This window comes from Mustela nivalis (assembly GCF_964662115.1).
Source record: "Mustela nivalis genome assembly, chromosome: 8".
NCBI lineage: Eukaryota > Metazoa > Chordata > Mammalia > Carnivora > Mustelidae > Mustela > Mustela nivalis.
The window spans coordinates 36,215,151-36,234,717 of NC_139027.1; the positions used below are offsets into that span (position 1 = coordinate 36,215,151).

Below are 19,567 nucleotides of genomic sequence, written 5' to 3' on the forward strand. Positions count from 1 at the left end.
AAGAAAACAGAGTAAGGTTTTCAGGCAGGAAGTGAATGGAGGTCTAATTTCAAGAAGTTTTTCTTTCTCTAGTTCATGATGTGAATTCTGTGCCAAAGACACCTTTGTGCGCCAGAGACAGAGAAGTTTCCAGAATCTACTAGATGGTACATATGGCTGTGCTTTAAAAAAAAACAAAAACAAAACAAAATTTTTAATTTTAGAATAGTCTTAGATTTTAGGAATCATGGAGATAATACAGATTTTCCCATAAACCCCACTTACACGTTCTCCCATTAGTAACATCTTACATTAGTGTGATGTATTTGCTATAATCAGTGAACCAATGAACATTATTATTAACTCAAGTCTATATTCAGATTTCCTTAGTTTTTACCTAATACCCTTGTATGGTTCAATGATTTCATCCAGGATTTAGTGGTCTTGTCTCCTTCAGCTCCTCTTGGTTGTGACAGTTTCTCAAACTTTCCTTGTTTTTAATCGTCTTGACAGTTTTGAGGAATACTGGTCAGATTTCTTATAGAACACGTCACCGTTTGAACTGTCTGATACTTCCCTCCTGATGAGACTTGGGTTGTGTGTTTTTGGAAGGAAGATTGCAGAGGGGAAGTGCCATTTTCATTACATCATATCAAGGACACATTCTGTCAACGTGACTTAGTGGTGTTGACCTTGGTCCAAGGTAGCGTTTATCATTTTCTCCACGCTAAAGTTTAAAAAAAAATAAATAAAGTTTTGCTTTTATTTCCTTTTCATACTGTCCTCTTCGGAAGGAAGTCACTTTGTGCAGCCTATGCCTAAGGGGTTGGGAATTATGATCCTCCCCCTTGAGGGCAGAGAATCCACATAAATTATTTGGAATTCTTCTTCATAGGAAACTTGTTTGTTCCTTCCCATTGTTTAATCATTTATTTATCTCAGTATAAATACTGAGAAGCCACTTGTGAATATTTATTTTATACTTTGGTTTACGATCCGAGGCTACTTCATTTATTTTCTTGCTCAAACTGTTCAAGCTTTGGATACTAGGAGTTCTTTCCGTTGGTTTCATGTCTCTGTCATTCCCCCATCACTCTGTGTGTGTGTGCTTGTATGCGCGCGCGCGTGTGTGTGTGCACACCACATGACGTTTGTGTTAAATTTGTTCTAGGCTCATCTCATCTGTTTCCTGCTCCAATCTGAGAAATCAGCCATTTCTCCAATGAGTTCTGGTTCCTTTTATTGGCAAATAGTATTAGAAACCAATATCTGAATTATCTCTCCTTTCTATTTAAAATTAATAAATCAACTAGTTTTTTTTTTTAAATTTCTAAGATGTTTTCAAACCTCTGAAATGATAGAATTTTTCTTCATTCAGCACTAGTGTCTTCTCTTCAGGTAATAATAATGTCTTGTGTTTATGTAATAATTCTTTATGAATTGTTACTTTTTTTCAGAATTTTTAAAATGTATTTTATTTATTTATTTGAGAGAGAGAGAACAGGAGCAGGGGGAAGGGGTAGAGGGAGAGGAAGAAGCAGGCTTCCTGCTGAGCTGGGAGCCCGAAGCAGGGCTTGATTCCAGGACCAGAGATCATGACCCACGCTGAAGGCAGACACTTCACCGACTGAGCCATCCAGGCACCCCTAATTTTCACTTTTAAAAATGGATTCATTACGACGGACCACGTGAAATTAAGCACTGTGACCTTCATCCTGCTATGTCTGGTCTTCTGAAATGTCATTAGTGTGTGATGTCGTATGTACTTGTGGCTAAGCAGCACACGATCGTCCAGATGACCCTCAGGCAGCGCTCTTCTTGACATTGGGGCCACTGATTAGCCGAAATTTAAGTCTAAAATTACTGCTTTTGTTGTCTAACGTCTCACCCCCCGGGAAAAATAAAACACTTAAATGAAGAACAGCTGCCTTTAGGCCCATGGTTGACTTGCTCCTGGTAGCTAGGGTTCAATCCCAGGTTTGTGTTTCAGCCACCAGCATAGTTTTAAAATTAACTTTGCATTTATGGCCTGAAGTCATGAACCAAAAAGTAAAAGAATGCTAAAACAACCCTCGGATTCTGGTGAGCTGCAGCCTGTTCTCTGTGAGCCTGGTCTCATGACTCCCCTTCCATTCCAGGTCTGACGGAGACAGCCGTCTTCAGTTGTGAGGCTCACAACGACAAAGGGCTGACCGTGTCCAAGGGTGTGCAGATCAACATCAAAGGTAAGCACTGTGGCGAAGTCAGCAGCAGGAGCTCTGCAGCCAGATATCTGAGTTTGAACCCTGTCTTCCCCAGGGACTTTCTTTGTGACCTTGGACAAGTCACTTAACCTCTCTGGCTTCAGTATAAAAGAGGGATGATTACATATTTCTACATATTTTTGAGGCTTAAATGAGATAATGCAAGTTAAAAGCAACCAAAACAGTGCCTGGTGCCTAAGTCTTTGATAAATATTAGCTCATTTAGTTCTGCTTAGTCTAAGAAAATAGGCTGAGATGTCTACCCTCCATCTTCTTTGCTCCTGTTTTCACCTTGCCCTCTCCTACCTTGAATTAGTCCCTGTTACCCCTTGAAGAGCCCCCAGGGGTAGGGGCAGCTTAGGGCATTGATCGAAGGAATGGGCTCTGGGTAGCTGGGGCTGACACAAGTCTCCCTTAGCTGCTGCCCTAAGAGGAGAGAAAGGAGGGGAGAGCCCAGAGCTCCTATGTCTCTTCCTCCAAATGTCCTTGTTGCCTCTGAGCTGGGCCATAACATAATGGGAGACCTGTCTTGGAAGGTCCCCATGCTAGTGGAGACATTCCAATCCAACTGTCTGCCTCTTCCTCCTGCCTCTCGGGGATCAAAGTTATTTTTATTTTATTTTATTTTATTTATTTATTTGACAGAGAGAGAGAGATCACAAGTAGGCAGAGAGGCAGGCAGAGAGAGAGGTGGAAGCAGGCTCCCTGCCTAGCAGAGAGTCCGATGTGGGGCTCGATCCCAGGACTCTGGGATCATGACCTGAGCCGAAGGCAGAGGCTTTAACCCACTGAGCCACCCAGGTGCCCCGGGATCAAAGTTATTTAATTGAAACGAAGTACTGTCATTTTAACCCTTTTCAAATCATCTTTCTTACTTTCTGTCATCGAAACTCCAGCGAATTTTATGTTTTAGTATTTGTGGTTTTTAAAATATTTATTTATTTATTTATTTGAGAGAGTGAGAGAGCATGAGTGGGGGAAGAGGAAAGCAGAAGGAGTGGGAGAAGCAAACTCCCCACTGAACAGAGAGCCCACCTTGATCCCAGGACCCCAAGATCATGACCTGAGCCAAAGGCAGATGCTTGGGCAGCAGAACCACCCAAGCATGTCTATTTGTTCTTATTTTAAATATTGAAAAGCAAATACTGGTACCATATTTCTTTTGGTTTTAATCTTGAGGGAATAACACAAGGGAAAAGCAGAATGTGTTTAATAATGAGTTAAAAATTAGGTAATATATTGGGGTGCCTGGGTGGCTCAGTGGGTTAAGCCTCTGCCTTCGGCTCAGGTCATGATCTCAGGGTCCTGGGATCGAGCCCCCTATTGGGCTCTCTGCTTGGTGGGGAGCCTGCTTCCTCCTCTCTCTCTGCCTGCCTCTCTGTCTACTTGAGATCTCTCTCTGTCAAATAAATAAATAAAATCTTTTTTTAAAAAGTTAGGTAATATACAGCTGGGGACTCAATATTACAAAAGAAGTTATACTTTAAAAAGATGCTATGGTGGCACCTGGGTAGCTCAAGTTGGTTAACACCTAACTGGATCTCAGCTCAGGTCTTGATCCCAGGATTGTGAATTCAGGCCCCACATTGGGCTGCACACTGGGCATGGAGCCAACTTTTTAAAAGTAAATAAATAAAATTTAAAAAAATCAAAAGATGCTGATGTGTCTTTTTGGCACATCAACTAGATGAAGGCGATGAGGGGACATTCTCTAAAAGTTCATTGGAAGAAAAAAAAAGAGCAAACTGCAACTTACTCCTGGAGGAACTGTATAACTTCCTTCCTCATTATGAGTCTCATTATTACACTTTTCAAAAGCAATGTTGGGAATTTCAGGAATTCATGGGTAGGCGTAAATTTATAAAGACTATTTTCATGAAGTGTAAACACCTTAAAATTGAAACATTTATACAATGAGAGACACTTTTTAAAATTTTATGCTTCACACAGAACTTAGCTTTTTTTTCTTTTTTTCTTTTTATCAGTTCTCTTTTGAAAACTTCTGTCTGCTTTTCATTATTTAAACATTGATGTCAAAGCCACCAAGACTCCCTTCTTCTAATCTGTTCCTAACTATAATATATGTAGCCAAATTATGATCTGGAAAGGCATACATTTTAGGACAATTCTACAAGTAATCTATTTAGGGAAGTGAGTCAAACAAAATGCTGATTCTTTGCCACTCACCAAGCTATGTGTCTGCAAGTACACAGGAACTCCTGAATATGGTACCTGGCGTACTTCTCATGGTCTCAGCTCTCCTTCCCCTGATCTTCTGTTCACGCTGTCATTGCTTCCCCTCCGGCACACCTCCCCCAACCCTCCTCCATGTGTTAACCTTCTTAATCTTCCCCGCAGCCCCATGGAGCAGGGCTGTTACCATCCCCACTAAAAGAAGAAGGAACGGAGTTTAGAAAGGTCATTTAACCATGACCCGGGCCACACAGCCAGCCAGGCAGTAACCGGACTCCCCTGTCCCTGCTGGTGCTCACACTAATGTGCTTGCTGCCGCCTGCCACCAGCCTCCAGTGTCCTACTGAGGGACACGTGATCCAGGCTCAGACAGACTTGAGTTCAAGTCCCCGTTCTGCTGCTTACAAGCTCTGTGATCTTCAGCATGTTTTTACCTTCTCTGATTCTCAGTATCCTCATCCATAAATGAGGATCGTGAGACCGCCTACCTCTCTGACAGGGTTTTAGTGATGAAACAAAGCGAAGTCCGTAACGGGCTGACCCATTGTAAGCGTGTGAAAACAACATTTTTGCTTATAAATGTGATTATGACTCTTAATTCAGAAGTAAAATTAGCCCAAAATAAGATCCCCAAACTCCAGATCCTTCTTAGATTCGAATTAAGATATGTAACCATGTCCCACCACGTGGCCACATCCCACACATGGCCAAGTCGTTGCACACTTTATGCCTCCAGTCCCAGCAGTTACAGTTGGATCTTTTGCTTGAACTGATTTCTCACCTATTTCCTTGGCCTGGATAGCTGCTCCCCGCTCTGCCACACACCCACACTCATGCTCCCTTCTAGTCCCGGCATGGGGCTCTCATCGTCAGGTAGTGTGAGTCTCCACTCCTCAAGCAAAAGCTGCACAAGAATAGGGCTATGGCTCTGATTGGGGGAGTAGGGGGGATGGATGTAGAGCTCCAGCACCCAGCAACGTGCCCGCATGCAGGAGGGCAGTGACCACGAGCTCAGTGAAGGAAATAGACATCTCTTCATCCTTTTCCAGCTAAGGTCTCACTTCATCAGGCAGCCGGAAAGCAGGTCTATGCTCCACTCCTCTGGCCTAGGCAGCAGTGTTTCATCACCAGAAGACCTGTCTATAAGCTAATATGCTTAGTCTCAGGCCTAATGCAGCTTCTTTTTCAAACTTGGGTCAAATTTTCTTAATTTTAAGAAATGGAAACAAGCATGATATTTTGTTTATTTGGTAGCTGTGGCCACCTGTGGTTTATAACTGTGTTTGTATGTGTGTCTTTATTTCTGTGTAGCAATTCCCTCCCCACCAACTGAAGTCATTGTCTACAACAGCACCGCACACAGCATGCTCATCTCCTGGGTCCCAGGTTTTGATGGATACTCCCCATTCAGGAATTGCAGCGTTCAGGTAAACCAGCAGGATGAAGAAAGAATGGGCTGTTTGGTGTTCTAAGGGTCTACTTGATCTTTCTTTCTCCTTGGCCTTTCTTAGTGCCAAGGCCTCCAACACCTCTGTTCAGAAGTCTCTTGACCCCTTCCCTGCTCAGTGTCTGCCACACACGCCCCATTCTGTGGTGTTCTGCCCCCAGGATGCTGTTTCCTTTCTCCTCATGGTTCAGGACCCAACCAGAAGGGAAACAGGTTTCCAGGACAGAACGACATGAGACCAAGGAGAATTAATTTTTAAGGTATAAAAACACATCCCTAAATTAATACCGGCTTGTGATCAGGAGTTCTGGGAAGCCAAGAACTCCTCATCCTGTCTCCTCCTGGGCCAGTGACTGTGAAGGACAGGCAAGCATGAGATGGGTCATTTTTGCTGTCAGATGTAATACCTTGGCCCCTGGCTCCCAGGACAACCTGGGCATTACAGACCTTGCAAAGTCTTTTCCCTTTTTTTAACCACTACCCAAAATTGGTGAGAAAGAATGCTGTAAGAAATACAGGCCAGCCATCCTAAAATGGTACCTTGCCATGATGTAGGCCCTGCTTTGAGTGTTAATTTCATCAAAATGGAAAGGGTAGAAGTAACACTACCATTTACTGAGTGCTCACGATGACCAGGGACTTTGCAGACATTATCTTACTTAAAACCCACACCAGCACTGCAGGCTCAGAATGCTCACAGAACCTATGAGTGGCAAAGCCAGAATTCAAAGCCAGAAAGTTCTGATGTCAAAAACAGTGCTCAAAACCATCCCTTCTTCCATGTCTTAGAAGAGAAATTATTTCTGGGAGCAGGTAGTCAAAAGGTGTGGATTGTCCACTGAAAACATCAATGTCTTCTGCCCTGCATGTTGTCACACAGTAGGGTCAGAAATTGTTCTTAGTTTCATAAATGTCTGGCCTTACTAGCTGAAAACATGTTAACTACCTGCCATTCATGCTAGCTCAACTTGAAGCAGTGACTTCTAAAGAATTTTATACGTTGACAACCAGATGTTTTTAATACCAAACAGAATTAGTTACTCTGTTTTTACTGCCTCCCACTCTTGTCTAACAGCTGTTCCTTCTCTGGAAAGTGAAAACATTCTATTATCCCCGAAATAGCCTCCACCCTCACCTCACCAGCTCTAGCTTTGCTTAATTCTTGCCCCACTTTATGTGTAAATCTCCTAAGGGCGGGTAAGTGTTAGGGATTATTATGTCTACAAAGTCCTCACCAGGGATATCTGTTTTTTCTGGGCAGCTTTTTCTGAGATCTCTTTCACAGACCGTAATATTCACCCATTTAAAGGGTATAATGTTGAGGTCCCCGTTCGGCTTAGTTGGGAGAGCATGCAATCTTGATTTTGGGGTCGTGAGTTTGAGCCCCATGTTGGGTGTAGAGATTACTTAAATACGCTTTAAAAAATAAAGTGTATAATGTTCTTCGCTATGTTCCCAGAGGTGTGCAGCCATCACCATTGTCTAATTGTGGCTATATTCATAAAAGCTATTGTTCTATAGTTTTCTTGTGTTAGCTTTTTCTGGTTTTGGTGTCAGGGTGATACTCGTCTTACAGAATCATTGGGAGGTGTTCCCTCGACTTCTGTTTCTTGCAAGAGTTTGTGGAAGATTGATGTGAATTCCTTAAATATTTGGTCGAAATCACCAGTGAAGCTGTCTGGTCCTGAGGTTTTCTTTGTGGAGGTTTTTTGAATACTAACTCAGTCTTTTTACTTGGTATGCATCTACTTAGATTTTCTATTTCTTCCTGAGTCAGTTTTGATAGTTTATGTGTTTCTAGGAGTGTGTCCATTTCCTCTGGGTTATCTAATTTGTTGGTATACAATTGCTTATAATATTCCATTATAAGCTTTTTTATTTCTTTGAGGTTAGTAGTAATGTCCCCTTTCATTCCTGATTTTAATACAAGTTTTCCCTTCTTTTCTTCTATGTGCATTGGGTTAATTTGCTCTCTCTCTTTTTTTTTAAGTTTCTTAAGGTAGAAGGCTAGGTAATTTATTTGAAACTTCTTCTTCTTTAATACAAGCATTTATAGGGGCACCTGGGTGGCTCAGTTGTTAAGCATCTGCCTTCGGCTCAGGTCATGATCCCAGGGGGAAGCCTGCTTCTCCCTTTCCCTCTGCTTGTGTTTCCTCTCTCTCTGTGTCTCTCTCTCTGCGTCTTTCTCTGCCAAATAATAAAAAAAACTTAAAAATATATATATATACATATATATAAGCATTTATACCATACATTTCCTTCTAAGCATTGTGTTAGCTGCATCACGTAGGTTTGGGTATTTGGGCCTTTTTTTCCTATTCATCTCAAGTTTTTTGGTTATTTTCCTTATGATTTCTTTCTTTCTTTCTTTCTTTCTTTCTTTCTTTCTTTCTTTTTCTATCGGTTATTCAGAACTGTGTTAAATTTTCACATACTTGTGAATTTCTCAAGTCATCTTCTTTTGCTTATTTTTAATGTTATTCCATCACATTTGGAGGCTATACTTAATCTGATTTTCAGTCTTTTACATTAACTACAGTTTGTTTTATGACCTAGCATTTGTTCTGCCCTGGAGAATGTTCGTGTGTAGGAGAAGGTATATTTGGCTGTGTTTGGGTAGAATGTTTTATACATCTTGTAGATATAGTTAGTTTATAGTCTTGTTTCCTTAGTCTATTTCCTTGTTGATCCTCTGCCGAGTGGTTTTATCTGTTATTGAAACGGAATTAGGGTCTCAACTGTTGTTTTTGAGTTGCCTTTTTCCCTTCAATCTCATCAGTTTTTGCTTGTATTCCAGGGCTCTGTTATTAGGAACATCCAGGGCCAGTTTCCCTCTATAGATATAACTATATCTACATATCTAGAGATCTAGGGATCTGTAGTTGTACATGTGTAACCAAGGCATGGACCAGCCCTTTTTAAAACTGCTGCTGAGCTGTATGAAGAGTCCAAGAGGACACGAGGCTCCTGCTTACATGAGTATGGTTGCGTTTGGGGAGACTTTGTAGGCGACTTCTGCCACCACCTTGAGTGAGTAGGTCTCAGAGTGGACAGGAGGTAGAGTAGGGTGGTAGGAAGGTCTGAAAACATCAGGTCATCCCTGAAGGTAGAAGATGATCACACACATCTGTTTTCTCTCTCTCTTTTTGCCTCAGCTTTGGGCAGCCACGGCATGAGTGACAGTCATCCAGTCCCTGGATGATCATCCAGTCTGGTCATTACAGGCCCTCCTTGCCCACCTTCGATCCTGTGGTGCCAGACATGGTTATTCTGTCTTTTTCCCACCAATCTCCCTTCACCCATAAGAATACAGTTATTTTACAAGTTAAATTCTAGGAGCAATATTGCGACATACCTGTATATATAATTATTTGTTGTTTATCTGAAATTCAAATATAATTGGCTATCCTGTTTTCTCTGACCGGTCCTAGCAGGGTTAGTCAGGAGTGGCTGTAGAAGTGAGACTTCTTTATTCTGCAGGTTAACAATGTATTCCCACTTCTGAAGGAACCAAGCATAGTTTCGTAGCATGTCCCCAGTCCCTTACAATTTTAAACTCTGACTTGGTAACAAATGAATGTTTTGGACAAGATTCAGATCCACGCACTAGCAGACACACCCTCTCACTTCCTTTGGTCCTGATGTTAGTTCCTTTCTTCACCCATTTTTGGGCCGCATACACCATTGCTATTTTTAACTCTCCCACGTACTTCTTGCTATTTCGTGCCCTCTTTTCCCCTAGGACCCACTGAGAAGGACTGTTATAAAAAGCCTGTCTTCTTCCAGCAGTGCGTTCTGGAAGAGCGTCGCTGTGCCTGGAAATGCTCCACGCATTGCTCCGGAAATAGGGCAGGGGTGGAGAGCCAAAGGTTTCCTCCACCTTAGTTTCAGGGGTTGGTCACCAGGAAGTGGGTGCATACTCTATAAAGTGAAGAAACAAAAATTAAGTTCTGCCAGCGGCCACCACCAAGATAAGCACGTAACTCTTTGTTTCTCCTCTGGTGGTTCCTCAGGCCAAATGGTACTTTTGTCACCCAGTGGAGTCTGCGGGTCTGAGTCAGAGGTGAGACTTGGCCCCCACGCCACCCTTGCGATATCCGCTAGGGGATTTAGAATTCCGAAATGTTATTTATGGCCCCTTGGCCTAAATTTCAACCCATCTATCCTGAAATAACAGCTTTGTGTATCCATGCCCCATGACTGCAAGCCCATTATTATTAGGAATATGTACAGGGTTTAGGATTTTTCCCCCCCGGTTAGTTTTGGTTACTTGTGTTTTATTCAGTATCACTTTCTCTTTTCTGATTTTATAAGTACTTATATATTGAAGAGATTTTGAAACACATGTAGAGGGGAAAAAAGCATTCTCTCTTATTCCCATTTCTAGAAAGGAAATATGCTTAAGGAAAAATGTAGAAGTTTGGCCTAGATTTTTTGCACAGAGGACATCTGGAGACGGATGCGGGGAGACTGGTAGAGGTTACGGAGAGAAAGATGAAGGGAAAGAACTCAGAGGAAAGGGCTAAATCTTTAATGAGATTTGGAGAAAGGTTTGTTGGGTGAGGTGCAAATGACCTTTCCCTGGATCTATGCACCAAATAATGTCAGAAAATGCACATTCTCTGCATATGCTTTTGGACTTGAATTTATATTGGGGTTGGAGTAGGGGTTAAAAAAAAAAAAAAAAGAGGACATGCTAGAATTTACCTCAAGGCAAGAGCAGAGTTCATCAGGTTGCATAATGAAAAGAAATACATGGGGTGCCTGGGTGGCTCGGTGGGTTAAAGCCTCTGCCTTTGGCTCAGGTCATGATCCCGGGGTCCTGGGATTGAGTCTCTGCTGAGCAGGGAGCCTGCTTCCCTCTCTCTCTCTGCCTGCCTCTCTGGCTACTTGTGATATCTCTGTCAAATAAATAAATAAAATCTTAAAAAAAAATACAAAATAAAAACAGAAATCTTGTATCCCAGCCCCTAAAGTAGGATTTGGGAAATGTTCTCTGTAAAGGACCAGATAGTAAATATTTTAGGTTTTGGTCCCACACAGGATGTCAGTTGTCTTTGGAGTGTGTTCTCTAAAACAGCTGGAAGAAGAAGGACTATTTAATCTTATTTCCTCTTATATATTACCATCATTATAATATTGTAAAGGTCGCCATTTGCTCTGTTACCTGTCACAGTGAGAATGCTTGTTTTTGGCATTTTACACGTGTCCTCGGTGGGTGCTCCAGTAGCATGACTAACACACAGTAACGCTGGTGGGGAAATTAGTGTGTAGCCCGAAAGGAAGCAGGTACTTCCCCTCAGTGGAGAGGAAGGGCCACGTGCACTGAATGCAGCAGTGCTCCAGGTCTTGCATTCCCACCACCTTACTAATGCCTGTCCACATTTTTACTCCTCACTTAGGTCAAGGAAGTTGATCCGCTGACTAATGGCTCGGTCATGATTTTTAACACCTCGGCTTCACCACATCTGTATCAAATCGAGCAGCTGCGAGCTCTGGCCAATTACAGCATTGGTGTATCCTGCATGAATGAAATTGGCTGGTCTGCAGTGAGCCCTTGGATTCTGGCCAGCACGACCGAAGGAGGTAATTCCTGGAGTTCAGAATAAATATTGCCCCTAATAGCATGTGATTAAACAAGTCCTTCCCGGTGGCCTTGAATTAGAGTTTCAACTTTGCTTTGTTTGGTCTTTGTTTCTGGACCATTTTATTTTACTGTGGTAGCCACTGAAGAAGATACTTCCTTCTTTTTAGTGACAAAACTTACACTTACTATGAACAGATAATATGTTCTTTTACATAGGAAGATAATCACAACACACTTTATGGCATATATTATTTTAAGTTAAAATATAATAATATAAAAATTATTCATCATAGCATCAAGGTCAAGAAAAAATGAACGTGGGGCACCTGGATGGCTCAGTGGGTTAAGCCTCTGCCTTCAGCTCAGGTCATGATCTCTGGGTTCTGGGATCGAGTCCCTCATTGGGTTCTCTGCTCGGCTGGGAGCCTGCTTTCCGCCCCCCCCCCCCCCGCTTGCTTCTCTGCCTACTTGTGATCTCTCTCTGTCAAATAAATAAATAAAATCTTTAAAAAAGAAAAAAAAAAGAAATAACGTGAAGATGGTTCATGTTTACCAAACACCACGTGCCCGTCCCCACATTAGGTGCTATGCATGAATTATTTTATTTGCTCCTCAGAGAAGCCCAGTGAAGTAGGTTCTCTCTATGCTGACTTGCTCATAGCAAATTTTATTTATATCTTTAAACTTTAAAGAATTTTCCATTGTGCTCTTTTTGATTTCTGAGATTTTTGTTACCATCTATGAATATTGTATTCCTGTTAAATTCAGATCCACAATTTCTGTTCTTTCCCAATTTAGAGCTCTAGGTTGTAGAACGTCTTTCCTGCCCTTAACTCGGGCCTCACCTACTCAGTGCTCTAGTCATAATAGAGATGGGGGAGGAGGGCAGACAGGTCAAGATCAGAAATCTTCAGGGTGTAACCCTTGCACAAAATGACTCTCTGGTGCCAAAATTATAAGATGTCTTCTTCTCTAAAATGATAAAGAAAAGCCTTTGAGAACAGTTTTTATAGGCTGTGTTTCATTTTCATTCAGTTCAAAAATACTTTCCTCACTTCTTCTTTGACCCATTAGTTATTTAGCTTATGTAACTTAGTTTCCAAATATTTCGGGGTTTTGCCCGAAATCTTTGTATTCCTGATTTCTGATTTCACTCTGCTGGTGCCTAAAAACATAATCTGTATCACTTACTTTGAAATATGTTGAGACTCTTTCTCTATGGCCCAGAACACATCTTTCCTGATAAGTGTATGGTGTGCTCTTGGAGAGAACGTGTGTTCTGTTCTTATTATATGGAGTAGTCTATAAATGTCAGCTTCGTTGAGTTGGTTGATAGTGTTTTTCAAATTACATTCTTACTGCTTTTCTGCCTATTTCTATCAATTATTTAGAAAGAGACATTGAAATCCACAGTTATAATTTTGGGTTTATCCATTACTTTTTGATGCTCTGCCCGGTTTTGCTTCAAACATTCTGAAGCTCTGTTATTTTATGCATAGATGCTTAATACTACTATGCTCTCCTAATAATTGGCCACCTTCTCATTATGAGATTGCTTCCTTTATCTTTGGTAGTATTATTTTCTGTAAGATCTACTTCGATATTAATGTAAGCCATTTTAACTTTATTTTGAATATGTGATATATCTTTGATTCCTCCTTATTTTTAATTTATTTGTATCTTTCTGTGTAACACAGAGTGATCCAAGTGTTTTGTTGGGACACCCCAAAGTGTCAACATTGGTTTTCTTTCCTCTGGGACCACTCACTTTCTCTAGCAAAGAAGTCCCCTGTTTCCCGCCTTAGGAATGTAAATATGGCTGCTGATACTCTAGGAACCAGGTGAGGAAGAAGAGTGAGGCAGAGTCCTCCTTGTTCAGTGTACAAACTTCCACTTATTTCCCCAGTTGTCTGTCTGGCCTCTCATTGTGCCTTTATTCTGCCAGTGCCGGGAGGCCAAAGGTTTTTCAGTTCGGAGACCAAGGTGGCTTCCTGTCTCCAGGGGGATTTGGAAGGTGTCCCTGGCAGGTGTGTGGGAGTGGGTTAGAGGCATCTTGAGGACTAGCTACTTCCCAGTCAAGCTTTCAATCTTCTGGTACCGGGGCCCACAGCGTCTGAGCCTCTCCATGTCCTTTGGGGAGTACAGGCTTGCTGAATTAGTTACACCTTCTGTGTCTCTTTTTCAGCTTTCAAGTATATGTTGATGTTTCTTTTCCACTGTTGACTCTACTGTACCTTATGAGTTTATACTGTTTTAAATTCCTTAGTGTTATCATAGAGGGGTTTCATGAGGAGCAGACATAAAGACATGTTGAGGGGCCCCTGGATGGCTCAGCTGGTTAGGCAACGGCTTTTGGTTCCGGTCGTGATCCCGGAGTCCTGGGATCAAGTCCTGCATCAGGCTTCCCCTGCTCTGAGGGAAGCCTGCCTCTCCCTCTCCTTTTCCTTCTCCCTGCTATTCCTCCTGCATGTGCTCTCTTTCTCTCTGTCAAATAAACAAATAAAAAATCTTAAGAAAAGAAAAAATGACATGTTGAATTGGCCACATTTATCCGGAAATTCTACAGCTGATTTGAAACTATATGACTCAGTTCACAACACAGCTTTAGCTGCATGACATTTCCTAAGTAGAAATGAAGGTTAGAGTACCCTTTTGTTTTCTTTTTAGACATATCAGAAATATATAACTTAATCTCCCCTAAATACAACTATAGGCAGTGGTTTGGCATGTATTACAGTTATTTTTATTCTTTCTGTATTTATATAAAACTTTTTTAAATTCTAAAGTGGATTGTTACATACCTTTTTTCAGTTTGATTTTTCCCTCCATTAGATATTTTTTCATATCCACACACCTGATCTACCTAATTCTTTTCAGTGGCTGGGTAGCAAGTATTCCATTGGAAAATGTATCAAAATTTATTACATCATAGTTATTGACTGAGCATTACATTTATTCCTTTTTCTCATTATTTTGCTTCAGTAAATGTAATACAGGAGAATTTTTTAGATTAAATTTCTTTAAATAAAATACATGGTCAAAGAGCATATTATTTTCAGGTGGATTTTTTTTTTTAGATTATTTATTTTTATTTATTTATTTATTTTTAATTTTTATTTTTTAATTTTTTATAAACATATATTTTTATCCCCAGGGGTACAGGTCTGTGAATCGCCAGGTTTACACACTTCACAGCACTCACCAAAGCACATACCCTCCCCAGTGTCCATAACCCCACCCCCCCTCCCAGCCCCCCTCCCCCCAGCAACCCGCAGTTTGTTTTGTGAGATTAAGAGGCGCAGATTATTTATTTTTAAAGATTATTTATTTATTTGAGAGAGAGAGAGGCCGAGTACAAGGATGGGGAGAGTAAGAGGGAGGGAGAGAATCAGAAGCAGACTCTGCACTGAGCACAGAGCCCTATGCAGGGCTTGATCTCACACCCCTGAGATCATGACCTGAAGGGAAAGCAAGAGAGTCAGATACTTCACCCACTGAGCCACCCAGGTGCCCCCATGTTATTTTCAATTTTAATAGAGAATAGTCAGGTTCCTTGTTCCCAAAAAGTAATCTGGTAATGACCTTGACCTGTTTTCCAAATTATTTTGTACATATATATAATACATACATACTTTTTTCCCTAAGCACTATGACTTTTATCCTTGTATCCTCGTGAGAAATAACAGATAAGTGGGTATGTGACTTAAGCAGAACTTACTATAAACCAGAAAGTGAAAACCAGAGTTAAATTTTATATTTTGACATCCAGGCATTACCATTTGATCTTCTGGTTTTTAATAATGAGATGTCTTACACACACACACTTCTTTTTTTTTTAATTTTTTGACCGATTAGCTCAGTTCTCAGACCATCAGTAACCTGCCTTTGGACTTTAAAATGGTGGCTCCCTGCCTTTGTACATCTCACATGACACAGAACTGATCTCCAGTCCATCTGGTTGACCCTCTACATCACAGGTGGAGAACTGGAGAGCCCTGTTCAAGTTGCTTCCCCAGGAGGAGACCAGGAGCACCACAACCTCCTTCCTTGCCTTTCCTTGTCTTTGTGATTTTAGTTTGGAAAAGTGCTTACTTATTAAAAACTTCTGTGGTATTTCAGGGGCACCTGGCTGGTGCAGTTCGTTAAGTGGTTGAGTGTTGGTTTCAGCTGAGGTCATGATCTTGGGGTCCTGGGATTCAGCCATGTGTTGGGCCCCACACTCAGTACCGAATCTGCCGTAGGATCCTCTCTCTCCCTCTGCCCTCCCCCCAACTTACTCTCCCGTGCTCTCTCTATATATAATAAATAAATAGATCTTTAAAAAATAATAAAACTTATGTGGTAATTCAATGCCCCTTAAGTGAAAAGAGGGTGAAAATCTGCTATTAATTTCAGATTTTGAATGCTTGCCATAGAATATTTGAAAACCAAACATTCGGAAACTAAGAAGAAAATGTACCTCTGTGTACTTTTCTCTGTGGTCCCTCATTATTCTCTCTTTCTTTTGTAGCCCCTTCAGCAGCACCTTCGAACGTCACCATGTTTCTGAATGAGTCTAGTCATAAGGTGGACATCAGATGGGTCAAGCCTCCAATTAAGCGGCAGGAAGGGGAACTGCTGGGCTACCGGATCTCTCACGTGTGGCAGAGTGCAGACACTTCTGTAAGTCTGATCTCTGAAGGAGTTCACTTGTCTCCTTAGATTTCCTCATTTAATCCTCTTGTAGAAGCTTTCCTTCTGTTGTGAGAAGACCAGGAATTATCAAAGGAGGCCACCTTTCACTGAAGAGATAAAATTCCAGGGAATCTTTGGGGCTTTTCTCACTCACTCACTCATCCATTAATTTATGTATTCAGTAAATACGTGTAGAACCTATCTCTGTATCAGTTGATTCATGCCTTCTGGGAACTTGGGCTCTTGTAGGAAGATAGTTGAGAACCACCCAGATAGATTTCGACCCACCCCAGGGTCGAAAAGCTTTGTGGTTTAGCAGTCCAGCCATTCATAGCCCCTTAGAAATTCCAGAAGATGCTTTTTTGAAGAAGATTGTCAAGGAAGAGCCCCAGCCTCCTAGAGAATGGCAAGGGGCAACCGGACTCCAGAGGATAGGGTTAAGTCAGCAACAGGCTGCCTTAATGCAGCTCCACAGAAGTAGGGACGATGCCTCCATATGGGTGGGTAGGCAGCTCCCAGACAGGCCCCCTTCCCACTTGGGAAAATGAAGAGAATTGAGGTGACACTGACTTCTTTGTGACACAGTGTCCTTGGAAAGGCAGAAGCACTGACTTCATCATCAGGACCATCTCTTTACCACCATCGTGCAAAGCCAGCTTTTGCCTGATCAACCTGGTCCTGGAGATAGAGCAGATGTTAGCATCCTTGTGGCATTTGTGGGGGGCATCTCATGAAAGTAGTGTGGCTGCTTAGCAGGAGAGAGGGACAGAGTCAACAGCTGCCCCCACAGATGACATCCAAGCTTTGTTTCAGTCATTTTCCACCTCATGTCATCCAGCTTTATAGAGTATTTTTTTTAAAAGATTTTATTTATTTATTTGAGAGAGAGAGAGAGATCACAACTAGGCAGAGAGAGAAGAGGAAGTAGGCTCCCTGCTGAGCAGAGAGCCTGATGTGGGGCTCCATCTCAGGACCCTGAGACCATGACCTGAGCCGAAGGCACCCCCACTGAGCCACCCAGGCACCCCGTGCGTCATCCAATTTTTCCCAAAACTGCTCTTTCCCCAAAGCACAGTGGGAATTTCTTCTTCTCCTTCTTTTCCTGACTCAGTTTACCTATCAGGAAGCAGACTCTTGGAAGCAGTAGGTGATTGGAGATAGGAAAAAGAAGAAGGCTTGAAGTCCATGACTTTTTGTGCCTCAGAGTGACGACAGAATGTTGTCTATACAAGTCAAACCCATGCTTAGGAGTGTTGCAGCCACAAAAGAAGTCTCTAGTCTCTTGGTCTTTGGGCCTAAGGCCTCTGTGTAGGGTGCTTCTTTGATTAACAGTATTTCCACAGTGGCTGAATCAGGGGAATCAAGTGCCTTTCTCAGAGACAAGCCCCTTTCACAATGCTAAATTGTGAACAGTCCCTGAAGGGCCAATCATTGTATTTCGGTTCAGTAGGATTTTATTTTTCCCTGGTTGGCAGAAGATAGTCATTATCAGCAGACACTTGAGAGGTCTAAAAAAAACCCACAGTTTTGTTTAAAGAGCTGCAGGTCATCCTTTTGACTTCTGGTGTGAGCGAAATCTGCTTGTTTGGAGGGGACGTCTGGAGCTGAGGCCTGCTGAAGGACGGGAGTGAGGAAAGCCTCGCGGATGACGCAGCGGAGAGCCTCGTGCCCTAACTGCCACCCACAGCCCGCTGCACTGCTCATGCTTGTTGCCCTTTGTTCAGAACGGTCCCCCCTGTGGTGAGAACAATACTGCCACAGTCAGGGCTGTGACCTTTCCAGTCATTACCTCCTTGGAGATGCTGGATCATCCCAGTGAAAACATCATTTGCATTGTACCCAAGCTATACAAAAGACTCAGTGGCTCACTTTCCTCAGGATCACATTCTCTCTCTCCTTTTTTTAAGATTTTATTTATTTATTCATTTGACAGACAGAGATCACAAGTAGGCAGAGAGGCAGGCAGAGGGTGAGGGAGAAACAGGCTCCCTGCTGAGCAGAGAGCCCTATGCGGGGGCCCAATCCCAGGACCCTGAGGTCATGACCTGAGGCGAAGGCAGAGGCTTACCCCACTGAGCCATGGCAGCTCAGCTTCAAGCTTGTGGGCCACCACTGGAAGCAAAGAAAAACACTGAGGGAAAAGCCAACCCTGGGAGGATCTTAAAAACCCCTGCCCGAAGTGAAGTTTGAAATGATCTCTGTCCCCATCACCTCTGTCTCCTGAACTCCCTTCATTTCAGGAGGGCAAGACTCAGACACAACTTCTCTCAAAACAGTTCTTGCATTTCCAGTTTTAGCAAACTCTATCTAAATTTATCTTCTCTATGCAAAACAATGGAATTGGATATTTTGGGAAGGTATTTCCAGGTTTTACTCTAACAAGGGTGGGTTTTTTGTATGCAGTTTCAGAACTTTCTTAGAAGTGATCCTTGGGGGTACCTGGGTGGCTCAGTCGGCTACGCAGCTGTCTTCGGCTCGGGTCACGATCCCAGGGTCCTGGGACTGAGTCCTGCATTGGACTCCTTGCTCAGCGGGGAGCCTGCTTCTGTTTGCCACTCTCCCTGCTTGTTCTCTCTCTCTCTCTGACAAATAAATAAATACAATCTTATTTTTAAAATGTTAAAAAAAAAAAAAAAAAAAAAAAAAAGATGTGATCCTTGGGTGGGTTATTGTTTATACCTTTGTTATCCCACCTCTTATGTCACTTTCAGACTAAGAAACTCCTGATATTTACTGTGTACCTCAGTTACTTGATCTGGATGAAGATACCGACCTTTTTTTGTTCTGTTTTTCTTTACATCCCTTGCACTCCAAATCTAAGCTCAAAATCTAAAAGTCAGGAGCAATTACAATCTATTCTCCTTGAACGTGGGTCCACGTCTCACTCATCTTAGTACCATCTAAGCAGAGGACTTTGAACTTGTTTTCTAGGCATTTATGATACTGGGCTCGATGCATAGACCTGGCTGACGCCTATACCAGCTGGAGAGTTTCTCTTTCTGATGGGACAGCCTTTTGATGAGTGTTTCCCATCCATTGCCACTCCTATAAATTGTCAGTAGAACACGAGAAAACATTCTTTTCCATGAGAAAAGAACTTAGCGAGAAATAAGCTTATAAAATATTGCATAGTATACTCCTTTCTGGAAGATCCACAGTGTGTACTGGCAAGTTTAAGGCTCTTTGATATTTTATGGTAAATAAGTATGTTTAACTTTGACCCCGAATTGCCCATATGGTAAACAGAGGCTCATTTTTATATGTGTTATTCTTACAAAGCTCATTATTATGGGATTGTGGCTCTAATGCTGGCTTAATTGTGTTTGGAAAGGGTAGAGATACTAGATCAGAGGGAAGTTTCAAAGTAGATTATTAGGGGCCTAGAGAGAACAGGACATATAGAAGCAACTTCTTTTTAAAGACTTAGAAGAGCCACAGTGCATT

General features: G+C 42.1%; 1 protein-coding gene across 1 annotated transcript in view; it reads left to right on the top strand.

The window, feature by feature from the left end:
• The window catches only part of MERTK (MER proto-oncogene, tyrosine kinase), a 114,304-nt gene that overhangs the window by 59,260 nt on the left and 35,477 nt on the right, over positions 1 to 19,567 (top strand). Inside the window, exons 5-8 of the mRNA XM_082743416.1 lie at positions 2,118 to 2,204; positions 5,727 to 5,842; positions 11,265 to 11,448; positions 15,960 to 16,111. Of these exons, the coding sequence (XP_082599542.1) occupies positions 2,118 to 2,204; positions 5,727 to 5,842; positions 11,265 to 11,448; positions 15,960 to 16,111 (539 nt within the window). The remainder of the gene's footprint in view (positions 1 to 2,117; positions 2,205 to 5,726; positions 5,843 to 11,264; positions 11,449 to 15,959; positions 16,112 to 19,567) is intronic.